Source organism: Rosa rugosa, chromosome 1 (assembly GCF_958449725.1).
Source record: "Rosa rugosa chromosome 1, drRosRugo1.1, whole genome shotgun sequence".
Taxonomy (NCBI): domain Eukaryota; kingdom Viridiplantae; phylum Streptophyta; class Magnoliopsida; order Rosales; family Rosaceae; genus Rosa; species Rosa rugosa.
Genome location: NC_084820.1, coordinates 8,466,023 through 8,485,436, shown reverse-complemented (window position 1 = coordinate 8,485,436; position 19,414 = coordinate 8,466,023). Strand labels below are relative to the sequence as shown.

General features: G+C 40.6%; 3 protein-coding genes across 6 annotated transcripts; 1 reads left to right on the top strand and 2 right to left on the bottom strand.

The window, feature by feature from the left end:
* Positions 1-212: 212 nt before the first annotated feature.
* Positions 213-4,511, bottom strand: LOC133727147 (transcription factor LRL2-like). Of its 4 annotated transcripts, none has more exons than XM_062154772.1 (9): positions 3,486-4,511; positions 3,334-3,373; positions 2,166-2,789; positions 1,969-2,064; positions 1,751-1,852; positions 1,556-1,621; positions 1,288-1,353; positions 1,030-1,089; positions 213-796 (listed from the first exon to the last, which is right to left on the bottom strand). In XM_062154772.1, the coding sequence occupies exons 3-9, from the start codon at positions 2,733-2,735 to the stop codon at positions 464-466; spliced, it is 1,293 nt and encodes a 430-aa protein (XP_062010756.1). In that variant the 5' UTR covers positions 2,736-2,789; positions 3,334-3,373; positions 3,486-4,511; the 3' UTR covers positions 213-463. The 4 variants fall into 4 exon arrangements, with proteins under 4 accessions (XP_062010756.1, XP_062010755.1, XP_062010754.1 ...); XM_062154771.1 differs by having other exon boundaries at positions 3,334-3,848; positions 4,250-4,511; XM_062154770.1 differs by having other exon boundaries at positions 3,334-4,511.
* A 5,569-nt stretch (positions 4,512-10,080) lies between these two features.
* Positions 10,081-11,028, top strand: LOC133737955 (uncharacterized). Its single transcript, XM_062165427.1, has one exon. The coding sequence runs from the start codon at positions 10,081-10,083 to the stop codon at positions 11,026-11,028; it is 948 nt and encodes a 315-aa protein (XP_062021411.1).
* A 4,571-nt stretch (positions 11,029-15,599) lies between these two features.
* LOC133737879 (E3 ubiquitin-protein ligase RSL1-like) lies at positions 15,600-16,175 on the bottom strand. Its single transcript, XM_062165372.1, has 2 exons — positions 15,859-16,175; positions 15,600-15,660 (listed from the first exon to the last, which is right to left on the bottom strand). Exons 1-2 carry the CDS (start codon positions 16,173-16,175, stop codon positions 15,600-15,602), a joined length of 378 nt encoding a protein of 125 aa, XP_062021356.1.
* Positions 16,176-19,414: the final 3,239 nt, after the last annotated feature.

Genomic DNA, 19,414 nt, shown 5'->3' with positions numbered 1-19,414 from the left:
GAATCCCTAACCTTGGGATTGAACTATTGAAGTCATAAAAAAAAAATCAGCAAAGGCTAGTCAAAACCACACGTGAGCAGCGCCACGTGGCACGTGACTGAGCTTTCTGATCCAGCTAGCTTCCATTTTCCTAGGTCTAAATAATATTCGAGGCGTCAAGCATGAAGTCATGAACCTTTGTCAATTCAGATGGTCAAATATGAAGTAGGGGATGAAGTAAAGCATTTGTTTCATGAATTGAGACTTCTCGTTAATCCAAAAATGATCAATAATCTCTACAAAACGATTCAAAATATATAGAAACAAATTCATCATGTAGTTACTAGCTGCTACTAATCCCAAGACTAGCTAGAACTACTTTTGTTCAACTCTGCTCAAAGGCTTCATCTCATCCACAGATAAGGATCATCATAAGTTAATACACTTGATTATTTCTTCTGTTTTAAGTTAACCATGATAACCATCATGGATTGACAGCCGTTTTGTCGGTGCCAGGCAAGGTGTTGCTGTTACTGCTACTGCTGCTGCTGGGGTTGTGAACAAAACCATCATCAGTAAAACCGGAGTTCTTCAAATTCTCGGCAGAATCAGGAGCCGGTGATGATTCCTTTTCGGCCAATATGGCATTGGCAAGAGCGACGGGCATCATGCAGAGACCTTTGCTTTGGAGATAATGCATTGCCTTGGTTACATCGGTTTCCATCAGTTTCAGTACTTGTTCAAAAGCAATTTCATTGAAAGAAATGTCATGAGCTACTTGACCAAGTGATGGAGACTGTGAAATCCCATTGGTCCCCTGACATAAATTCACTTGTCAGAAGATACTAATCATGCAACATAGCTGTAAGAGTATCAAGTGAAGAAACATGGATCACATTATCAAATAGACTCTGTCCAACTTGTGTTATTGTTACCTATCGAAATTTTAAAATTTTCAACTCTCTGAAATATGCAGGATCAACATCCAAACATATTAAACAGAAGTTCAGAGGATGGTTTAGGAAAGTACAAGTTACAAGAAGGAAGTACCTTAGCCTGATTATCCAAGATAACTGCCCCTGTAGCTCCCAATCTGCGTGCGCTTAGAACCTGCAAATTGTTGTATCAAGCACCAAGTTATGGAAGCAGTGTAATAGGATTCACAAACTCAGTTCCTGTTATTGTCATTTGTGCAAATCCCATTCAATGAGAAAATGAACCCACCATAGATATAGCAAGTTCCACACTTGCAAAGACCACCTCTATTTCTAAAGAAAGGAGTCTAAATAGCAAAGTTCTCCATCCTACCTTGAGTTGTTGCTGAAGAAACTTGACATACTCGATGATTTCATCAAGCATAGATGCCTTGTCAGTCTGAAAAATCATGTATACTGTATTGATCAGCGCTTTTAAATTGAAGCCACTATTTATTACATATAGACATTTGGAGCCCACCTTTGTGATGTTTAAGATTTTGCAATTCAACTCGTGTAAAGAAACACAAGAAGTAAACCAAATGCTAAAATCCCAACTTAAAACACCTATATATTTATAAGAAATGATGAGAAGAGCATACCTTGTTAGACTTTGGTACAAGTTCTTGCAGATTCTTCATTCTGTCAGCAATTTTCTCTCTCCGAAGCTGCAAATGGGTTTATAAGATAGAGTTTTTTTAGTCTATTCTATTCAAGACTAAATTTTAATGGTTCAGGTCTTCAAACAGACAATGCAGTGAAGAATCAAATCTGCAAATAAAATATAATTAACTGACCCTTTCAGCAATACTGTGTGGATCAGTTGCCTGGCCTCGGCGAGCCCTCATACGAGGCTTTCTAGGTCCAGTACATTCAGCAGAGGGGTTAGTTGATGTAGTCTGCAAATGATCGAATATAAAAACCTCATGACCAATCATCTGTGAAAATTTGAAAAACCACACAAGAAACAGCAACCTTTCAAATTCAATGGAAAATTGGAGCTAAGCATGAGTACCTGTGGGAAAGACTGCAATCCAGTCATTGCCATTGGAATCTGAGGCCCAGAAGCAAAAGAGGGCAAAGGATAATTTCCCATCTCCTGGCTTACCTTCTATATTTCACCACAATAACAATTAGGATAGCAATTTACTCACCAGAAAAAATAAGCAAATTACATTCCACCAAAGACAAGTGAGACTAAACTAATTATACCTCTGTGGTGATTAAATCAGATAACTCATAAATATCATGACTACCAAAGCTGCACAGCTTCTGTTGTCCCATACCAGGAGGACAAAGAGGAGAAGAGACACCCTCATAAGCTTGAAGAGGCCACAGCTGAGAAATTGGAGAAAGGGTTTCAATATCTCCATTGAGTCTCTGAAAGACAGACTGTTCACAACAATTGCCTCCCACATTTTGTGGCTCTAGGGACGAAACAGATGTTGATCTCGCCATGTTACCATCCAAATCATATTGCAGGCCCATTTGATCATTAATCGAGAAGTTGGCCGCGCAATTGTTGCAATTGTCTTGTGCATCAGACTCAAAATCATGAGCAACAGATGAATTAGCAGACTGTGCAGCCATGCTCTCCATGCTGTGGTTTGAGTTGCTCAGATTTGTAGCAGAGTTATTGCTGTCATCTTCAATTACTCCAAGTGAACTGAGAAACATTTCGTTTGTTGGTGGATTTTCGTAACAGTCCAAAGATGATCTTTCCTTTACATCCACATCTGTCCATGATGAGGAACTGAAAAAATGATCAAGAATCTCGTCCATCTTCAACAACAGAGGTTGTGAAGAACTCCCTCTGCTGATTTATGCTGCCTTCACCTAAATTAAAGTTCATAAAAATTGGAGATACAATAAGCTTAAAGAAATGGAACTAACAGATACAGATAGTGACAGAAACCAAGAGAATGCGATTTTGACAAGAATTAGAAACTACAACACTTCTGTCTAGAGCTTTCTTCGATTACAAGATGAAACAAAGGCATGAATGCATGGAATACAAGCCATCTTATAACTCATTAGGTAACAGAGCCTCTAAAATCACTGAAAGAACCTAAATTTAACTGCAATACATAACCCCAAGTCAAAATTTCACATCAAACAGATCTATGACGATTTCACCAAGATTAATTAACGACAGAGAAAAATGTAAGAAATCCAGCCTCTCACAATCTTAATAGCAGCTAAATTCAAGTAGGGATTAACAGATCCACGGTATTAACATTATCCATGCATGATTTTACTGAGAGAGAAAAGCAGTAAAATCACTCATCTATAATTCTATATCACACATTGAACTTAAGTGATTGTATATGCATATACTAAATCTAAAAGAATGGTGTGTGAGAATGGGAGAGAGACTAACCCAGAAGAGAAGCCGAGAGAGTATAAGCAACGGTTACAGGCTTACAGCAGCAGTGTGCAAGTAGTGAGCAGAAGAACAATTAGTCACAATTACTAGAACAGAAACCGCTCCTTTACTAATCCAAAGCTCAATTTTTTTACTTTATTACTCACCCTTTATAGTTGTGTTTCACCCTTGGTGATTTTTCTGTTGACTATAACGTTACTGATTTTCAATGAGCTTTTGAAAATGCCATGAAAATAGCTTTTCGGTTATAATTGACTCTAGTAGTGGGGAGTTCAACTTCACCACTTCCCTGTTGACCAAAACAACCTTCCCAAAACCTAAGCCACTTTTTTTGTAGGTCCGGGATATTTCAGCAATTTGACAACTCAAAAGTCAAAACATCCCTCCACAGTGTAACTACTGAGGTCAGTTTACTTGGGCTTCAATCAATCTTTTCATGAAATTGATTGACTAAACCTGTTAAGCAACTTGGAAATTATGAAGAACCACATCCCGTTTGCCCAGTTTGGCTGCACAAATCAACAGAACTGCTGAGCTTTAGTGAAATAACATAACATTAATGAGTACCGCGAATGAAACACAAGGGTTGAGAACCAAACACAACATTTCTTACTATACAATGAAATTCCTGATCGACTAACATGAATAGGGTGGGTGACAATCTGACAATGATCGAAGAGTTGTATTTACTTTTTGTTTTGCATAATAATTAAGCAGACTGAAAACCATTGAACGTAAAAAGGATCATTAAATACGTAAAAAAGGATATCGGAAATCTGGTAGCATAAAAGCCCTGAAACTTAATCATCCCTCTGTTTTTATCTTTCATTACATATGAACAAAGAGCTCGAGCTTAAATCAGAAAGGTAAATCAGTAACTAAGCAATCCAACAATTACGTACGTACCCACCTTCCTTCTCCCCCATTCTTCCTATTCCTAGCCTCCTCCTCCTCCTCCTCCTCCTCATTGTTCATTTCAACTACTCTCTAGAAATAAGCATTATCTAATCATCTCCCCTGCCTCAGTCAGATAGGGTGCTTTCTCAGAATCAGACAATGATTTCCATTTCGCCCGTAAAGTCCACAACCACATTTGGCTGATTTGGGCCATTTGGCTCCTCCACAACTGTAGCAGAAACGATGTCCGCACCTGTAAGGAAAAATGGAACAGAAATTCAGAACAAGTAGACATTTATTGAGAATGTCAGAGAACTATAGGATCTGCTGCTGTGCGGCATGGCCTAACTGAATATATAGATGCTTGTCCAGTGCTTCTCCTTTGCAAGCTTCATCAACAATGCATCCTCCTTTGAGTTCTTATCCTGCTTTTGTGGGAGAGCGAGCCGATTTGAGAAGAGAAGCCATGACTGATTTGAGGTCTCTTTCGTCATCGACTGAGACTGCCTCGGACTTCCTCGAGCCTTCAAGCAAGATAGATGTGAAGGAGAAGGCATCATCGTCTTCAATGTTCACGATCTCCATTTCCCAAGTGTTTGCTTTTCACACTCCAGTATCGATTTCATTCTTCATCTTCCGATCCTCTTGTATATGCGATCTAATTTTTTATTATTTCAAATCAGTAATTACGTTAAACAAATTTTGCTATTTTATGGTTCTTTTTAAAATAGGGGTTTTGTCCATTTATACCATTTTTAGAGATTTTCTTCCCACTTACCCCATTAAGTTTTTTTAATTCTCTCTTACCCCCAAAACACTCTAAGGAGGTCTTCCCTAATACCCCATTAAGATTTTTTTTTTTTTTTTTAATTTTTTTTAATACCATTTTACCCTTACCCTTTTGTTACTTAGAGAGAGAGAGAGAGAAAATGGAAGAGAGAGAAACCATGGGAGACTTCGCCGGAGACCGGTCACCGATCGCCGGAGTTCGGTGACCGGCCACCGGATTCCGGTCAACTTTCGCCGGATCCCAGTCAACGGTCGCCAGATTCCGGTCACCGGCTACCGGCCACCGGAATTTGCTGAAAATCTCACCGGAGAGTTTTTTTGCCCCCAATAGACATCTATTGCCCCCTAATAGAGAGGGGCAATAGACCTCTATTGCCCCCCAATAGACGACTATCAACCATGTATTGCCCCCCAATAGATGACTATCAGCCATGTATTGCCCCCCAATAGAAGGACCCTTAATAGACTATTATCAGCCATGTATTGCCCCCCAATAGACGTCTATTGCCCCCCAATAGGACTTTCAGTTGCCAAAATGAGAACTAATCTCCCTAAATTTAGACAAATAAAACTTTGATTACAGAAAAAAAACAAGGAGATTACATAAATTCAAAACGTCTATTACCCCCCAATAGCCGTCTATTGTCCTCTAATAGAGGGGTAATAGACGTCTATTAGAGGGCAATAGACATTCAAAACTTTTTTTTTTTCCTTCTGTCCTGTTACTTAAAAAAAAAAAAAAAAACTAGTAATTGATTTGGGCACCCAGAGAAAAGCTCTGGGCACCCAATCACCTCTCTCCTCTGCCACAGCCTGGGTCAAGCACCGGCGGCGTCTAGGAGGCCATCGAAGACGTCGTGTGGTCGTCGTTGTCAGCGCCGGTCGAGCTTGGGCGAGCTGCAGCAGAATCCGGGCAAAAGTCGACCCGCACCGGCGAGGCGGTTGGACGCGGTCGAGCTCACCGGCAAGTTGCACGGAATCTGGGCGTTGCAGCAGTTGGACGCGGGCGTTGCAGCAATTGGACGCGGGCGTTGCAGCAATTGGACGCGGGCGTTGCAGCAATTGGACGCGGTCGTTGTCAGAGCAACAGCGGTTGGACGCGGTCGAGCTCACCTGCGAGTTGCAGCGGAACCTGGGCGAGAGGTCGAACCTCACCGGAGTTGGAGATCCGGGAGCGATGAGAGAGAGAGAGAGAGAGAGAGAGAGAGAGAGAGAGAGAGAGAGAGAGAGAGAGAGAGAGAGAGAGAGAGAGAGAGAGAGAGAGAGAGAGAGAGAGAGAGAGAGAGAGAGAGAGAGAGAGAGAGAGAGAGAGAGAGAGAGAGCAGATCGGAGAGGAATGAGAGAGAGCAGATCGGAGAGCGATGAGAGAGAGCAAACGGAGAGGGATGAGAGAGAGAGAGAGTTCAGATCGTGGAGAGAGGAGAGAGACATAGAGGCAGATGTAATTAATTAATTAAGTGAAGGGCAAAACTGTCATTTTGCTTTAAACAGGGTAGGTGAGAATAAAAATTTATTGCAGGGGCAAGTGAGATACTTTTTGTCAATTTTGATACTTTGGATCAAGGACCCTTTAAAATATAGAATGCGAATATCAAGGACCACAGTTTCCTTCATCACAATTCAAATTGAGCGGGAAATTTGGTCATAAAAAATAGATGATTATCAAGTTATTATTTCGAGATGATTACCATGGTTTCCAAGAGTATTAATTGGATATTTCCTATTTAATTTAGGTCATGAGATACTAATTCAAATAAAATTAAATATGAAACAATCGATTTTTTTTTTTGGTACAAAAAACAATCGAATTTATTGTTATATAGACTTTTGTGAGCTTAGCTAAGAATAGAAAAATGCTTAGGTTACTCTCTCTGAGAGGTGGGTGGAGGCCGTGGCTTCTTGGCGGCGGCTCTGCAAATTGGGCTGGAGGATATGGGATTTCCCTCTCATCTGGTCGACGGGGGATTGAAGGCGGCGAGGCTCCTCGTTGTCGGCTTCTCAAAATTTTGCTTCTTGTTTTCTTGTTTGGGGTCGTATGCTTTGGCAACAGTGATGAGAATTTCAGGCCGCACAAGGCAGCTGCGATGGGATGTGTCCCTGGGCAATCTGGATCAATGAGGGTCCCGGGGTCTCGATGTTTGGTGGCGTCTGAGCAGGAAGATCTGGTGGTCGCAGCCGGTTGGGGTGCGAACTGGAGCTTCGGCCGGTGGCCTGGGTGGATTCTCGACCTCTGTTGCTGGCAATCGAGGATTGCGACGGAGGTGGCGACGTCAACTACCTTGGACTGGGGTTGACTGTGGCTTGGTGCGGCGAAGGTTACGGTGGCCTGCTGGGTCAGTTGTCGACCGGCGTCGTTGAAGGGAGGAAGACTGGTGGTTGGCGGCTGATGGCTGGCATGTCCAAGTGGTTGGGTGGGCTCATCAATTCCAGCTGGGCTTGGTACTCTTTTGGGCTTCCATCTGCTAGGGTTTCTTGTTTGGGTCTGGGCCTATTTCTGTGGGCTTGGATTTTAGTTATTTTTGACTATTATTACGTTGTAAGGACTCCGTTTCCTCTGGGGAAGGAGTTCATAGGGTCTCTCTGAGAATATGTCGCCAAAAATGTCTGTAGCATCTGTGCCCCTTTGATTCTCATGGATGCTTTAGGGTAGTTTTGGCTGAGCTTCATGATCTTTAAAAAGGTTGAATTACTTAATTAGGTAGTGTCTCTTTTGACAGTCCCACAGGGATGGGTCATTATGTGTAATTTTGCTGATCAATGCAATGAGTTGACAATTCTCTAAAAAAAAAAAAACAATCGAATTTCTTTGTTAATTTAGTTTAAGTACAAAAACTTACCAGGAGGAATTTCTTTGTTAATTAGGTTCAAACTAAACGGTTATGCACATAACCTACATAATGTAACGCCATTTGAGTGAGGTGATTGCCTACACTAGCCCCTTCCTAGTTTCATCACTAAGCCCTTCCTAGTTTCATCGATCACACTAAGCTAGTTAGCTGACCATAGAACAAAAAAATTGGAACAGTTACAACAGTGTAATGGATGTCAACAAACACAGAATGGAAGTGGTCGGGCATAGTAATTCCAATCATTTTATTAATCTATACTATTAACTAAGAAAATAATATTTGTTATAAAAATGTTAACATAATACTGCTGAATTTGAGAATCAAATCAATTGTGAAAGCAATTGTGACCATTTGGGGATTGTGGATTTCACTTCTCATTTTACAATCCATATGCTCATTTCTTTTTTTGATTGAAATTTATATAAAAATAAAATTTAAGTTATAAAAAAATGAAAACATGAAGTATGGATTGTAAAATAAGAAGTGTGGATTTCACTCTCCTAAAAAATATTATTAAGAAATTAAACAAAATTTTTTTATTTCTATCCCACTATTTTTCTCTAAACAATGAAGATAGGTAGATTATTTTATTTTATTAAACAAATTGAAAACCTTTAACATAAAAAAAATATATATCATCGAGTACAAAATGATAAAGTGGGAATCTAGCAGCAGAAGCCCTGAAATTGGTTTCTCTTTTTTCTAATCTATCCCCATCATCCATGAGACAATTAAGTATTCAGAAAAGCAGGTCATTTAACTACTACGATTGCTTCTTCTCTACCCGTTATCGCCTGTAATATCCGACCCCCACTCTTCCCCTTCCGTAAAATCCACCAGAGAACATTCCACGATCTAAATTTCTGCGCTGACAACTGCAGGTGACATTTGTTGTAATATAAATGTCTATATCATGTGGAGTTGCAGCTATGATCATTGAAGCCACTACAAGCATGACAGCTCTCATAATTGCAGCAACCATGTGGAGTTGCAGCTATGATCATTGAAGGCACTATAATGGACTTCTTACCATAGCATTCACACTAGCTTTGTATTCCTATATAAACCCTCCATTGTGAGATGAATAAACACTTGAATCTCCATCCTTCTCTGCATCTAAACTCTCTCTCTCTCAAGTTCTTCCCAACAAAGCTCTCTCCATTTTTTGAAACAGTTTTATGTTCGTTTTACAACACGTTATCAGCACGAATAGCTCTACGATTTGGATTGCAGATTGACAAGAGGAGAGGTGAATAACTCTTGGGTTGCAGAGAAGAGGCAGTTCATCATTCAATCAACTTCACTCTACCAGCTCTACAACCAAGTAGGTTTTTCCAAACAAAAACCGATTTTGCTGTTTCATTTTACCTTCTGTTCTCTGTGTTCCAGTATTTATTTGAAATAGTAAATCAACTCCAAAACTCACCAAATTTTATATGCTGGAGCCCCTGTGTGTTTACTGCATCTCTGTAAATTTTCATATTTTTCTGGGTAGTTTTGCTTAGTGTTTCAGTTCGTCTTTCGACTGCTGTTCAGTAGGAACTGCAGTCACGATTTATGACTTTTGAAGCATCTAGTTTAACTTAATCTTCTATGAGAAACACTTATTTCTCTTGCACTATAATTGGCATAATTGAATGAGTAAAAAGGAAAATCAATAGCTTTTAATTTAGCTATCAATTCATGTATATTGTGACAAATATCTATATATACTTGTTTGGACTTTGTGATAATGATACATCTTTCCTTCATTATTTATTATGATAATGTTTTGTGGTATTACCTGCTCATATTAAATTTAAATATTTTACCCGCTTAAATTCTTTGCATTAGAATATATATGTGCGGAATGCAGGTACTTAACGAACCGGAAGTTCACACACATAAATATTGAACCAAAATGGTTGAGTAATAATATTTCACATGTATCGAACCTGTAGCTTCGATAATACCATATAAGGAACTTGAAGTTTCCTCCACAAATTCACTATACATGTTTAATCCGATTTTTCATACCATGTTATAGAACCTGAAGTTCTTATTGATTGCTTATGGAAGTTATTACCCATAGCACTAACTATTGTCCTTTAAATCCTTGTAGAGAATGTCAAATCTCAACAAACTTGACTTTGTCGCTTTGGAAGTTTCTGGAAGGAACTATCTCAAGTGGACCCAAGATGTCAAGCTTCATCTGACTGCAAATAAGATGAGATCAACGATTATTGCTGACAACATCACCCCTGAAGACATGAAGGCAAGGGCTATGATTTTCATCAGGAAACATATGGAAGAAGCACTCAAGGTGGAATATTTAGCTGAAGAAGACCCACGATCTCTTTGGGTCGCTCTAGAAGAGCGATTCAACCACCAAAGGGCCATCTACTTGCCGGAAGCAAGGCACGATTGGCAGAACATACGTTTCCAAGATTTCAAGACTGTCAATGAGTATAACTCTGAAATCTGCCGGATTCGGTCACTCCTAAAATTCTGTGGAGAAGAGCTCACAGAAGCCGACCTACTGGAGAAAACTTTCTCCACCTTCCCACCTTCCTGTATGGTCCTGCAGCAACAATACAGGGAAAGAAACTTTGCTAGATTCTCCGAATTAATCACCATCCTGTTGCTCGCTGAAAAGAACAACAACCTACTTCTGAGGAATGATCAAGCAAGGCCCACCGGTACTAGAGCAATTCCTTTGCCTGAAGCAAATACTATTGCCCATCACGAAAATAATCGTGGAAGGAGGAACCGGGGCCGTGGAAGGGGAAGAAGGTCTGAACGTCCAAGGCATGGAAGGAGAAATGGGCCCAGAAATGGCCCATATGATCGTGACCACCCAGGCAATGGCCCAAGGGGTCGAGGAGGACGTGGACAAGGCCCACGTGGTGGAAACCGAAATGGCCAAGTCCGACAAGCTCAAATTAGAGAGAACCCTGGTCCGGCCCGTCGCCCTCAAAATCAGCATAATCTATGTTATAGATGTGGAGGCACTGACCATTGGTCCCGCACCTGTCGTGCAACAGATGAAGAGATAGGAGAGTATCACGCCAGATGCGGAACTCGAGAGGCCAACCTTGTGGAAGAGTCAGTCCCTGTGGATACCACCTTGGAGATTACTGATTTCCAAGCAGCCAATGGATACATCGAGGATTGAAAACTCGAGGACATGGACATAACAGGCACTTGTGCCATATCTATGTTATTGTTATGAATAATGCTTTCTATTTTTCAGATTATCTTTGGTGATTTTTTTTTTGGAATTTTAAGTTTTACATAATTTGGTTATGCTTGGATGTTTAATTCAATAAAGTTATTTATTTTCATACATGTGATCCATTGAATTAAATATATGAATAGGCATGTCTTGTGAGGAAGTTTGTTGTCTGGCTGATAGTGCTACTACGCACACCATACTCCGAGATAGGAAGTTTTTTTTAAACTTATTGCCTACTCATACCTCTGTGACAACTATATCAGGTCAATCCAACCTGATAGAGGGCCATGGCAAAGCCCAATTTATGTTATCCAATGGTACTGAATTTACCATTAATGAGGCCTTATATTCTCCACGTTCCAGAAGAACGTTATTGAGTTTTAAGGATATTCGAGCCAACGGTTATCACGTTGAAACCACTGAGGAAAAAGGAGTGGAATATCTTTGCATAACCTCCAATTTGTATGGCCGGAAGCATACATTGGAGAAGCTAAAATGCCTCTCGAGTGGTCTCTACATGGCTACCATTAGATCGATTGAGGCAAATCACATAACCAGCCAGAAGCTAACCAATTCGAGCAACTACTTGCTTTGGCATGACCGTTTGGGACACCCAGGTCAAAGTATGATGCGCCGTATCCTAAATTCATCCCACGGGCATCCCCTTACCAATAAGGATCTTGTGTATAGTAACACATTATGCCAAGCTTGCTCATTGGGAAAATTAAATATAAGACCATCATATGCAAAGACTGAAAAAGACTCCAACCTTTTTCTACAAAGGATACAAGGGGATATATGTGGACCTATCCAACCACCATGCGGACCATTTAAATATTTCATGGTTTTGGTTGATGCATCGACAAGGTGGTCACATGTTACACTATTGTCCACAAGAAATGCTGCGTTTGCTAAACTCCTTGCCCAGATCATTAAATTAAGGGCTCACCACCCGGATTATCCAATCAAGTCCATAAGACTTGATAATGCCGGACAGTTTACATCAAAATCTTTTGATGATTATTGCATGTCCCTTGGGATTAATGTTGAGCATCCAGTTCCCTATGTTCACACCCAGAATGGTCTCGCAGAAGCGTTCATTAAAAGATTACAAATGATCGCACGGACCTTGGTAATGCGAACCAAGCTTCCAGTATCTGCGTGGGGCCATGCAATTTTGCATGCAGCCATGTTGGTCCGACTGAGGCCCATTGCCACCCAACCTTATTCCGCGTTACAGTTGGTGACTGGGTACGAACCTGATGTTTCGCACTTACGTGTATTTGGGTGTGCAGTTTTCGTGCCAATTGCGCCGCCACAACGTACAAAAATGGGTCCTCAACGAAGGATGGGCATATATGTCGGTTATGAATCTCCATCCATTATACGCTTTTTAGAGCCCTTGACAGGCGATCTCTTTACCGCTAGATTTGCGGATTGTCACTTTGATGAGACAGTTTTCCCGCCGTTAGGGGGAGATAAGAACGTTACCGTTCCTGATGAACGACGTGAATTGACATGGAATGTCCCCACTATGTCTCATCTTGATCCCCGAACCGCACAATGCGATAATGAAGTGCAAAGAATTCTAGATCTACAGAGTGTAGCCCAAAATATGCCAGACGCTTTCTTTGATCTAGCTAAAGTGACGAGATCACATATACCTGCTGCAAATGTGCCTGCAAGGATAGATGTCCCTGTAGGACGAGTCGTCCCAGATGGACGAGGTACGACCATGGCGGCTAACCAGTCACATATCCCTGCCCAGAAGCGAGGTAGACCACTAGGTTCGAAGGATTCTTATCCCCGGAAGAGGGTAAAACTGGCACAAACGAATCCACTAGACATCGCGATCTCAGCTGATCCATCTCACGAGATAATTCCAGATTATGGGTCCGTCCTAGAAGAGACAACGTTGGGGGACGCTCCAACGTCTGAACCCACTGTCGAGAATAGAGAAATCTCGATAAATTATGCATGCTTAAGTGAGATTTGGAATCGAAATGAGATTATCATCGATGATATATTTGTATTCGCAGTAGCTACTGAAATTATAACTAGCGATGATGTCGAACCTCGCTCTGTTGATGAATGTCAACGTAGAGACGACTGGCCAAAATGGAAAGAAGCAATTCAGGTCGAATTAGATTCCTTGACAAAGAGAAAAGTGTTCGGACCTGTCGTTCCCACACCTCACCATGTTAAACCTGTAGGATTTAAATGGGTATTTGTAAGGAAGCGTAATGAGGAAAACGAGATTGTAAGATACAAGGCTCGTCTAGTGGCGCAAGGATTCTCTCAACGCCCTGGGATTGATTACGATGAGACATATTCTCCTGTAATGGATGTTATAACGTTCCGCTACCTCATCAGTTTAGCAATTTCCGAAAAACTGAATATGCAGCTAATGGATGTGGTCACAGCTTATCTCTATGGGGATCTTGATACAGAGATATACATGAAAGTTCCTGAAGGACTTAAGATACCAGATACAAATAGTTCTAGACCACGGAACACCCTCTCCATTCGTTTGAGGCGTTCACTTTATGATTGAAACAATCCGGACGGATGTGGTACAACCGTCTAAGTGAATATTTGATTGAGATGGGATATGTAAACAATGAACTATGCCCATGCGTGTTTATTAAGAAAACAAGTTCTGGATTTGCAATTGTGGCAGTTTATGTCGATGACATGAATCTGATTGGTACTCCTGAAGAGATCAAAGAAACCGCCAAGCACCTGAAGTCTGAATTCGAAATGAAAGATCTTGGGAGAACGAATTACTGCCTCGGCCTGGAGCTTGAGCACCGTGCTGATGGGATTCTGCTTCATCAATCAAACTACATCCAGAAGATGTTAAGACGCTTTAATGAGGATAAAGCGAAACCTTCAAGCACACCCATGGTCATCCGAAGTCTAGACCCTAAGAGAGATCCGTTTCGTCCCGCAGATGATAACGAAGAGATATTGGCACCAGAAGTCCCATATCTAAGTGCAATAGGTGCATTATTGTACTTGACTCAATGCACTAGACCAGACATTTCATTTTCTGTGAACTTGTTAGCTAGATATAGCTCTGCACCAACACGCCGCCACTGGAATGGTATAAAAGATATTTTTCGTTATCTTAGAGGAACGATTGATATGGGCTTATTTTATCCCTATGCATCAAGAAATGGATCAAACCCCCTTGATCCTCAGAATGATGCTCGCCTTGTTGGATATGCTGATGCAGGCTATCTATCAGACCCACACAAGGCACGTTCCCAAACTGGTTATGTCTTTACCATTGGGAATACCGCAATTTCTTGGAGGTCTACAAAACAGACCCTTGTTGCTACCTCTTCGAATCATGCTGAGATTCTAGCTCTTCACGAAGCAGTACGTGAATGTATATGGTTGAGAGCCATCACAAAGCATGTTCAAAGCACATGTGGCCTGCATTCCACCACTGATGAACCAACCACTATCCACGAGGATAATGCTGCTTGCATCGAGCAAATGAAGACAGGTTTCATCAAAGGAGACAACACCAAACATATTGCACCAAAGTTTTTCTTCAATCAGCAACAACAAGAGCATCAGAAGATTGAGGTCAAGCAGATTCGATCTGAAGACAATCGTGCAGACCTCTTCACTAAGTCACTACCAAAGTCTACATTCCAGAAGCATGTACAAGGTATTGGTCTACGTAAATTATCTGAATTACCTAACATGTAACTTTTAGGGGAAGTTGAAATCAGGGGGAGTATCCAGAAGCATACCCACTTGACCATCGTGTACTCTTTTGTCCTTCGTCCAGGGTTATTTTGTCCCACTGGGTTTTATTACCTGGCAAGGTTTTAACGAGGCACATCTTTAGCATAGTCGCTCCATCCTGAAGATGTTTTGATTCAACATATATGCATTTGCTCATCTTTTCTCTTCGACCATGGGTTTTTCCCACTGGGTTTACCGGGCAAGGTTTTGGTGTAGCAAATCTAAATGCATCCCTCTCGTAGACATACTACCTACTTATGATGCTGATAAGAAGACTCCACTTATCTCCGAAGCTATGATATTGCTACCCCACACTCATGCGCGTTGTGCTCTTTTTCTCCTTCGACCAAGGTTGTTTTTCCCACAGGGTTTTTATTACTTGGCAAGTTTTTTTTTTTAACGAGGCAACTTAGAAGCGCACGACTTAGACAATACTATTAACATGAAATATCCAAGGGGGAGTGTTGTAATATAAATGTCTATATCATGTGGAGTTGCAGCTATGATCATTGAAGCCACTACAAGCATGGCAGCTCTCATAATTGCAGCAACCATGTGGAGTTGCAGCTATGATCATTGAAGGCACTATAATGGACTTCTTACCATAGCATTCACACTAGCTTTGTATTCCTATATAAACCCTCCATTGTGAGATGAATAAACACTTGAATCTCCATCCTTCTCTGCATCTAAACTCTCTCTCTCTCAAGTTCTTCCCAACAAAGCTCTCTCCATTTTTTGAAACAGTTTTATGTTCGTTTTACAACAACATTAAGTTTTCCACAAATGTAGCAGAAATAAGTACCGCACCTGCAAGAAACCCAAGATGGAGTAGAAATTCAGAACAAATAGTTGACAAATATGATAACATAAAAGGTGGATTAAATTTTGCAAACACATCATAAGATGAGGCTGCCAGAAACACTATTGGAACAGTATGTGGTAAGTGAAATCAAATCAAAACAAAACAAGTAGCACAAGGGGGCATATATCAAATAAGAAACTGACCTGCACCGCATGGTATCGCAACCTATCAATTTTTCCACATAGAACCTACACTTTGGACACCTCCTCCATTGGTTCTTCTGCGCAAGGTTCCTTAGCATGATGTCCTCATTTCCCTTCTCATCATTCTTCAGCTTCTTAAACTCCGCACACTCAATCCCGGCGTGCCATGGAACCTTACACTGAGCACAGAACATTCTATTGCAATTAGGGCACTCCGAATCCCTCACAACCTCTGCCCCATCGTCAATCAACATAGCTGAGCAGTCCTTAAAGGGGCAGTAAAATTTCTGAGACCCAAGAATCATAGCCTCACACATCCCTTTTCCTCACTTCTCAAACACCTCGGGCTTCAGAATTGACCGGCAATACTCGGGGTCAAGTGACCCTTTGCAATCAGGAACAGGGCATCCAATGCTTGTAACATTTTCTTGGAGCTTGGAGCTTGGAGTTCACGTAATTGACAACACAATAAGTACAATAAACATGGCTGCAATTTTTGATACCAAAGGACTCGTTGCTGAACTTGGTCTCAACGCAAATTTCACAGACAAAAGATGAGTCTTCGTTCTTGGGTTCGGAATTGGAAGAAGAACCCTTATTTAGGGTTTTTCTTCGCTTTCCGAAAGGAGTGTTGGAGGGTTTGAACCTAAGAACCCTAAGGTCTTCATCACCATCATAATAGTTGAGGGTTTCAGCAGAAAGATCGATGTAGTTACCTGCTTTGGTAGGACAGGGAGCCGATTTGCGAAGAGAAGCCATGACCGCTTTGAGGTCTCGTTCATCGTTGAGTGTGATCGCATCGGACTTGATTTGGTTCTTACGGCCCGGGAAATGGGTTTGAAGTAGAAGGCATCGTCTTCGATGTTCACGATCTCCATTGCATTCTTTGTTTCTCACACTCCAATTTCGGTTTGAATTCCTCTTCTTTGCTTAGAGCAAATGCACCGCACTGATCTTGGACGTCCAAGACCAGCCAAAATGGCAAAAAATGACAAAGCTGCAATGCACCGCAAAATTATTGGACGATCAGCTGCCTTCCCGACCAAGCCCAATGGCAAGGCTTGGACTTTGACTTGGTCGACCAAAATGGCACATGGGCCTCACATGTAGGGTAATGGCTGTAGTTAAACATGGTGGGATTAAATATTCAAACATCACCTGCTTCTCCAACGGCCATATCTGACCCAAAAGAACGGCATATGCATGGTTTAGCCTTTTGCCTTTTGACTCTTGGGGTGCAATTGCCTTTTGTCTTTTGCCTTTGCACAAATAGGAGGCAAGACCTTGCCTTTTGCCTTTGCCTATTGACTCTTGTGGTGCATTTGCTCTTATATGTACGTTTAAATTCTTAACACTTCAATTAGTACTAATCTAAACAGATTTTTCGGTATTTTATGTTTCCTTTAAAAGCTTTAAAATTAATGAATCCGAATATCAAGGACCCATGCCAGTTGCCCCTTCATCACAATTCAAATTTTTTTTTTATCATAATCACAATTCAAATTGAACGGGAAAAGCAGTCATAAAAAAAGAGGAAGAGATAATTAGAGAATTGGATAATAGATATTAGAGAAAATTTCACAAATGATCACTGAACTTTAACACATTCGACACTTTAGTCACTGAAGTTTCAAATATATCACATTAGTCACTGAACTATTACCACGTCTTACACTTTTCTACTTCAGTCTATTTCTAGAATAAAAAACTGACAGCACACCCAAAAGCAGGGGTATTCTAGTCCATTCAAGTCTATAATATCAAATCTTTCTGAAAACTCAAAAACACAATTGTTTTATGAGAGAATAGAAAGCAAAAAGGGGGAAATCTTTTCAGAGCAGAGACAAAAGTTCCAGTTCGAATCTGAGAAAGTTGAAGTTTGAGATTGTAATCTTGAACATGGATGACTCAATGATGCTGGATAGATGGAGATATTTTCGTACTGGTGGAGAGCCCCCCATCTACAAAGGTTACTAAATCTTACTATTACAGTATTTATGGTCCTTGTATGAGTTTTGTCTTGTTCTGTTTGCTATGCATTGAAGTGATATAGAAATTTAGGGTTTAAGAGTTTGTTTAATGAAATTGGGATTAGGGTTGGCTAGTGGTTTCGGGTCTGATAAAGAATGGGTTTGTTTATTAAATTATGGGTTAGGGCTTATAAGTGATGTTTAGTTTAAGGGTTTGTTTATTGAATTTTTGGGTTTTGTCTTGTTAGAGTTAGAAGAAAAATTGGGATTTGGTGCAAATTACTGAACTGGTATAGCATGTAAGTTTCATATTATAAGAACTGATAAAGAATGTCCAGCACTTTGGGCACTTGAGTGCAATGACCTGCACTTGCAGGAGATGGAATCTAAATGGATTGCCTTGTCCACATGCAATTGCTTGCATATACTCCAAAGGTGGTTACTCACCAGAAGACTATGTACATGAGGCATACTCTCAAAAGAAGTACATGCTTGCCTATGAGCCTACTATAAATCCTATTCCAGGTGTTCACGAGTGGGATGTAGTGGAGAAGCCAATTATACCTCCAAAATACACAAGGGGACCTGGCAGACCCAAATTGTCAAGAAATAAGGAACCAGGTTAGACTTTAGTTTTATAAGCTTTCCTTCTAACTTATGTCGTTCATAGATATTAGTTTACTATATTATCTTGTTTCTATATTTGAAGGTGAATTACCACTACCTGCTGGAGCTACAAAGTTACCTAAAAGCTATTATTCTAAAGTCACCTATTCTAAGTGTAAAAAGAAGGGCCATAATACGAGAACATGTGGCAAGAGAAATGGTCAAGCCAACAATACTCAATTTGGGGTAATTGCCCATCATTTTCAAACTGTTTTGAATACTCTTAAAGTGTGAATCAATTAATATAAAACTTTCATGATTAAATGGTTGAATTCAAATGCAGGTTGAACCTCAAAATGTTAACCAAGTTGATAATTCTGATAATGTTCTAAATTCTGCAAATCATGTGGCAAACGAGAATGGCATGCCAAATGAAAATGTTGATGTTGATACTATGATGCAGGAGGTATTGATTTCCGTGGCAAATTTTGCAGATTTGATTGTTATAATTTTCTAATTTGTTGTCTATTACATCATCAATTTAATTTGTTGTGCAGGTAAACCATCAAACACCCACACAACAATCTGAACCAGTTTATGTCCAAAGTGTGGCTTCATCTCAACCAGTGCATTTATCAGAACCAAGTTGGCAATCTTTCCTTGCTCCAACCAGTTCTTCACAACCTATTGTATCATCAATGCCATCATTCTCAAACATGTTCAATGATTCACTAACAGTGAGGTCCAAGTCATATGCAAGGAAGCCACCTATGAGGTCTGACTCTATTAAAGGACCAAAAGATGCCAACAAGAAGGTTTGGAGGCCTTGAACCTACCATGGAGCTTTGCTACCCATCTTTTGTTAATTGACTGCATTTGGGCAGTTTTGTCAGTTAGCCGTGTAGCAACACCCCCTTAATTAAGGGTGTATTTTGTAACTTGACTTCATTGACGTTTGCTCAAGACTCTGAACAAAATTA

Excerpts from the sequence above, each read along its gene's own strand:
- LOC133727147 (XM_062154770.1), bottom strand. The coding sequence starts at position 2,735 with ATGGACGAGATTCTTGATCATTTTTTCAGTTCCTCATCATGGACAGAT. Across the intron at positions 1,853-1,968 it reads GATTGCAGTCTTTCCCACAG|ACTACATCAACTAACCCCTC; the intron begins GTACTCATGCTT and ends GATCATTTGCAG. Across the intron at positions 1,090-1,287 it reads TTCTTCAGCAACAACTCAAG|GTTCTAAGCGCACGCAGATT; the intron begins GTAGGATGGAGA and ends AACAATTTGCAG.
- LOC133737955 (XM_062165427.1), top strand. The coding sequence starts at position 10,081 with ATGAGATCAACGATTATTGCTGACAACATCACCCCTGAAGACATGAAG.
- LOC133737879 (XM_062165372.1), bottom strand. The coding sequence starts at position 16,175 with ATGTGTGAGGCTATGATTCTTGGGTCTCAGAAATTTTACTGCCCCTTT. Across the intron at positions 15,661-15,858 it reads TGCGATACCATGCGGTGCAG|GTGCGGTACTTATTTCTGCT; the intron begins GTCAGTTTCTTA and ends GGTTTCTTGCAG.